This window comes from Solanum tuberosum, unplaced genomic scaffold (genome assembly GCF_000226075.1).
Source record: "Solanum tuberosum cultivar DM 1-3 516 R44 unplaced genomic scaffold, SolTub_3.0 scf00429, whole genome shotgun sequence".
Classification (NCBI taxonomy): Eukaryota; Viridiplantae; Streptophyta; class Magnoliopsida; order Solanales; family Solanaceae; genus Solanum; species Solanum tuberosum.
In genome coordinates this window covers 315141-321781 of record NW_006239358.1, presented here as the reverse complement: position 1 = coordinate 321781, position 6641 = coordinate 315141, and the positions used below count along the sequence as shown (strand labels likewise).

Sequence of the window (6641 nt, the reverse complement as noted above, 5' to 3'; positions counted from 1 at the left end):
GGGTTAAACTATGTATTAAGCATGGAAAAAAAATACTGACAAGTCAAAATGCAGCATACATTCTAAGTATTGTGATCAATCACAACTCTTTTTTCAATCAGTTAGGCAAAACCACAAAAAAGTAATTGCTGTTAACTCGAATCAGAAGCTTCAGTACCTCTGGGGCAGCATAGTTTGGGCTTCCGCAACTTGTCTTCAGAAAATGACCATCGCGCATGATATTGCTTAAACCAAAATCTGCGATCTTCACATTCCATTTGGAGTCCAGAAGGAGGTTTTCAGGCTTAAGGTCTCTATGAACCACCATGTTTCTATGGCAGTACTCCACACCAGAAATTATCTGTGTTTTAGAAGAATTAGAATACCATAACTACTTTAAAATAGTTAAACAGCATGAAAAAACTCATGCAAGGAAGTGGCACATCCACCTGCTGAAAAAAGTTACGAGCTTCATCCTCCTGCAATCTGCCCTTCTCGACAATGTAATCAAATAGCTCGCCAGATTTCACATACTCCATCACAACATATATATCTGATGGTGTCTCTATGACCTCATAAAGCCGTATAATATGAGGATGCATGAACAATCTCAATATTTTGATTTCTCTACGAACTGCAGAATGTCAGCAATATAAAATTCTTAACACAGTCCAGACATCCATAAACAGGAAAAAATATATATAATTGTAGCCTAGAACCAAGGGCAAGCAATGGCTAATCATTGATAACAAAAATCATCCTCCATCAAGGTATATCCTACTGGGCACTAGTCTAATCAAATCACAAGCACCTAGAGATTTGAGAACAAAAATTTGATATATGGAAATCAATGCAACTTTTGAGTGAAAAAGAATCAAAGATTATCGTTTAAGTTAAAGTAGAAGAAAAATTCAACCACATTCAAATCAATTGACAATCTAATCATCCATTTATATAGGTTCCAGATCAGATAGAACAGAAAAAAAACAAAATAAAAAGGAAGAAAGCTAATGGAGGAGGAATGATGAAGGCAACAAACAGGCCAAACAGTAGGTTAAACATCAATCTTCATCTTGCAAGATTCAGTTTGTCCTGCTTCCAACCTCACCACTTCTTACCTTTTTTACCTTAAAAATTAGGGGTAAAAAGGAGAAACGGTGTTCATATACTTTGGATAGTAAGGGAAAATGTGACTGCACTCCCTAACTCCTATACCTTTCTCCTCCATGTCCATATTCCTGATTTTTCGACGATTAAGAATCTTGACAGCAACTTTGTGCCCTGTTAAGGTATGTTCAGCTATTTTAACTTTGCCAAACGATCCAATGCCAAGTGTTTTCCCAAGTTTATAGTTCCGCAAAAATGAGTCAACACTGCTGGTGCCTTGCACTGCTGTTCCGTCCATTTTCCTACCAATACGAGAAAATTAGAGGCGAATTAGACATTCATCATTTAGAACAAGCACAAAAAACACTCCAAAAGGTACCTCCGCCTGTAATAACACTCAAAAAGAAAAAATTAATTGCTAGATTTTTTTTTAGAAAGGTAAAGTTATATTCTTCAGCATTCAGAATATGCTGGCTACCTCCAACAAGTTACTAGCTAGTACCATAATTAATTGCTAGATGTGAGTAATAAGTTTGAGATTATTTTCAAAATGGATTCTTCCTTGGAAGCCAAGATACTCGGAAAGCACAACACTAAGTTGCTCGGATTCGGGTGCGGGCATTTGATACGGGTGCGGATCTGACAGTTGGATTCATCATCACATATATTTTAGAATTTGGGGGTATGGATCCAAGTACGGATACGGGGGCTGGGATATGCCAATAAATATAGATTATGACATATAAAGAATATATTTTGATTAATTAAAGCTATTGAACTAAAACTTTTCGGTCATAAATGTAGTCAAAGTACTCCCAAGGTAAATTAACCAAATCCGGTGCGGATCCCACACCCAATCCACACCTATGTCGTGTTGAGAGGGGTGTGGCTAGGATTTGAAGAATCCGTTGAATGCTTGTCCGTCTTAGAACTCAAGAACCTATTTACCCTTTGCCGGTGCTGCGGGGGTGCCAAAGATTGCATCTTTAAAACAACATGTATACCTTTTCTCTTTCCATGATAACTTAAAGAGGGAGAATTTTGAAGGCCTAAAAGGTACATAAATAATGTCTTCAAATAAAATTAATCTTCAGTAATGTCTTATCTGTAATTGGATTGTAATCTCCCTATACTAATTTCTTTTTGCCAATAAGTTGGAATATATTTCCAAAATTTACAACTCACCAACAGGTATCAATAGACACCCTCTTTAACACACTAGTAAGAATAATACCAACATATACATTAAACACAGACCCAAATGCTGATGAGGAGTCAAACCTAAGACACCATGATCTCACTACCTCTCACAAAGCTTCAATTACCCCCTTATGCAAAAATTGGCACATTTTATCTCTCCAATTCTCAAAAATCGACAGAGAAATTCTCAATAAACAGTACCCAGACCCTAAAAAAATGAAAAGGAGCTAACTTGATGAGAAATTCACAACCCCATAATCAAATATCAAATTAATTCCCCACCCCACCCCTTCTATAACCCTAAATGCCAAAAACATCAAATCCCATAACCCCAAAACAAAATCTTGAAATTACCCAATTATCTAACCCCCAACCGGTCATATTCTTGAAAAAAACCCTAGCAAGAACAGATCTGAAAAATATTGCAAGAAAAATACATTTTACCAATAAAAAGAAATCAAACATGCAAACCCACCTGGCAGAAGCTAAACCCCAAGAAGCAGATTGAAGAAATTCAACAACAAAAGATGAGAAATTGGGAAATCAAGCGATTATCTTCAACATTTGGTGATGAAAGAGAGTAGCAATGGCCTCCTGGAATACAGGGGGAAGAAGTTGAGGCCAGTCGTGGGGTGGGGGAGATTGGGGGGTGAGGGGTAAGGATGGCTGCAGAAGCGCAAGAATGGAGTTCACTGATTTTTTATTTTGTTAATTTTTTCCCCCTGGTATTCACAGAAAAAACTTCTTAGCCTTCTGATAAAATATACTAGAAAAAATTATTGATAATAATTAATTAATTTAATTTGATTAATTAATTAGATTCTATGTTCTAGAATTAAACATTTTTTTTAAAAGATTCTATGTTTTATTATAAATTATAACCTAAAATAAATTATGATTACAATTCTAAAAATTGTTGTCTTGACAGAATCAAACCTTTGATCTTTTCCTTCCACAGAATCTGCTACAGCTAACCAGTAGTGTGCCTTTTTTGGCCGAAGTGGACCATATAAAAAATGTGATGTGATGTGATGTGTTCAATTTTAATTTTTTTGAAAAAATAGCAATTAAAGAAGAGCAAACACATGTGCTACTTTAGAAAGTTAGATCATTATTTTCATTTAGCAACCTTGAGTTTTGTATCTATTATATGTACTATAATACATATTTATTTATTTTTATGACATTAAAAATCGTAGTTGCTATCATTTGAGTGCGCACGGGTAAAACTCTTATTCTATGCAATGATTGGCAAACCACACAAGAGAAATAATCAACTCTAGGAAGCCCAATGCGACGAGCTCAATATATACTACTCCCTTTGTTCCTAATTAATTGTCCATTTTTCTTTTTTTGGTTGTCCTTAATTACTTGTCTATTTTGACAAATCAAGAAATGACAAAAAAAATTACCTATTATACCCTCAATTAATTACTTTGAAAAAGATATAACTTCTTGAAAATCTTTGTTTTTAATTCATCTATTTGGAGTAATTAATAGGGGTAAAATGATAATCTCACTATGTCATTAATTATTATTAATAGGTGTGTTAATTTAAAAGTTGACAAGTAATTAGGGACAGGGGAGTACATATTTTAACTTTTGGTATTTAATACTTTGGTTCTACTTTTAAGAATATTAATTTAATCTTCATTTTTGATTTTTTGATTGTTTATATCCAATGAAGTTTATTTCAATCAATTTGATTTGGATTTTTTATATGATCTTTGTATAGTGAAGTTATTGTTGATTTACTCCTGACAGTGAAATTTTTTTTTAAAAAAATACATCATTCTCAAAATAAATTTGCCAAGAAAACTTCCTCATCTTTAATGTAATCAAAATAATATAGCTAGCAATAATTGAGTCACTCAACAAGGTAAAAGAACACATCCAAATAATATTTAATGAGATGAAAATTAGAAATGAAAAAGTATTCAATCAGGTAATCAACTTAGAATTCAGAATAATATAAATTTATACAATAAATTTAATAAATGTCAAATTTGGAGTAGCAATCTTATTTGAGGCTCCTCTTTTAACTCTCAATAGACTTGCATATGTTCGTCCTCAGTTATTCTTCAATGTACAAGTTGATCTCTCACACATACAAGAATTATGCTAAAAATTCTATTCACACTCTTATCCGATGAAACTCATGAATAAATCAGCAATACCTCATTGTTAACATCAAATTAATTATATATCCATAGCTTTTCAAGATAACTTGATGCAATCACCTACATGAGTGTCAAGATGTGATCATCTTCTATGGAAAAAAAACTAATTAAATTGTCTTTCCAAAGCATTCATGAGATCCAAGGTGTGTGCAAGACCATAAAAATACTTTGTTGGTATCACGAATTTTGCATAGAATTTAGTATATTGTATGTGTTGTGGTGGTCTTAATTTATGTCTATTCAGTTAAAAAATACTTCACTTTGTGAATTTATTTCATTATGCATTAATTCAAATTAGAAGTTATTGATACTTAAGTACGAGTTCCTTCATTTTGCCCCTAATTATTCTTGTTCTTTTATCTTTGCATTCGTAGGAGATTTTTAATATTATTCATTTTCGTTATGCAAATAATTAATGAATAACATCTTATACTCTCTTGTGCAACATTTCTAATTCGTAAGTATATGTGGAGTGCAAGAATTAAGTTACTTCTCATAAATAATTCACATTCATTCAAATTAAGATTTTATAATTTGTAACTTCATTAATGAAAAGATATTGACTTTTCAGAAGATTTGAAGTTACTTGTCTATTATGACATTTTATCACTAAAGAAAGAATAATATTTTATTATATTAATTATATTAGGCTTCTTACTTTTTTTATAGATGAAAATGTAGATATGTTCTTATCTAGAAGCATAATTCTTTTAACTTAGGAGACATCAATTCTCTCATTATCTCCAATAACTATTTTTATTTTATGGGGAATCATTTTTTGCCAACTTCAAACTTTTAGCTAGGGCCTGGGAGTGCACATATTTTGTAGTAATTATGGAATCATGGGAGCGATCGGCTTGATTTGCATTCTTATCGGGTCAAAATTGCTTTTAATGTAATTACTTGTTTGACAATATATTTATAAAAAAATATTTACTGTTTGATAATTCATGTCTAGTATTGATGTTGTAGTACTTTTTTCTAACATGCATAACTTAATTTTAACATAACTTATGACTTTACAATAATTTGTATCCTTGTCATATAAGAATCGTTTTCAAGGCAATTGCTTGTATCAGTTGTATGACAACGTGTTTATAAAAAGCTGTTTACTGTTTGATAATTCATGTCTAGTATTGATATTGTAGTACTTTTATCTAACATGCATAACTTAGTTTCAACATAACTTGTGCAAAAAAAAACATAATAACTTCGATTTCAAAATCCACAAGTTATATTATAATAATAAACATAACTTAATTCATACAGAACTTATGCAGAGCTAGACAAAAGTTCTCAAAACTTATGCCTACCGAAATTAAATCATACAAATTACAACTTATGCCATATAACTTAATTTCTACCTAACTTGTGCCTTTTTCATTTTCTTTGTTGAGCTTCAATTTTTCTATGTAGAGAAATGCATGCCCTCCCCTAAATCAGAAGCTTTAATTTTACATAAGAACACTTCTTTAGTTCCACCTTTCATCTCAATTCTTTAAGTCAGTTACTTCTTTCATCAAATTATTAATTAATTATTTTTTTCTGTTATTGTTGTTTACTACTCGTGGATTTCACGAAGTAAGATGTGATTTTTTTATCAGTAACGATTATTTTTCAACTTATTTTTCTTCATATGAATTTCTCTAGATAAATTTTCTTCAATGATGTTTACAAAACTTCATTTTTCCCCCTTTTATTTCCTCTTATTTGTAGTTTTGATGGAGATGGAGATGGTGTTGATGGCGGCAAAATCGTGAGGACATAGAGATTGAAATACATTTAAGCAATAATTCAAAGCACATGCTTTCTTCGGAGTTCATATAAACACAATAAAATGATCAACTCTATGATCGTTCAGTATAGATCTTACTAGATAAAAAAATTGACGAACTCTATTTTTTCTTTGATAGTCGTCCTATATAAATGATGTATAAAAATGGTATAATATGTGTATCAATAGTGTGTATACAATAGATACTAGTTATACACTTATTATACACAAAACATATAATAATGATTACATTTTTTTATACAAATACTATAGAAATACATAGTCTATACAACAACGATGCCATTTTTATATGCATGATACATTTTCTATACAAGAATAATACAATTTATAAACAATTGCTGAAATTAGTTGGAAAAAGGGGGAAAATTATGCGAAATGGC

The 6641-nt window shown here is 31.4% G+C and overlaps 1 protein-coding gene across 1 annotated transcript in view; it reads right to left on the bottom strand.

Moving 5' to 3' along the window:
* Positions 1-2955, bottom strand: part of SNF1 (StubSNF1 protein) — an 11879-nt gene extending 8924 nt beyond the window's left edge. The window contains 4 exon segments of the mRNA NM_001288024.1: positions 158-340; positions 429-613; positions 1195-1388; positions 2762-2955. Coding sequence (NP_001274953.1) covers positions 158-340; positions 429-613; positions 1195-1384 — 558 coding nt within the window. The 5' untranslated portion in view covers positions 1385-1388; positions 2762-2955.
* Between the last annotated feature and the right edge of the window lie 3686 nt (positions 2956-6641).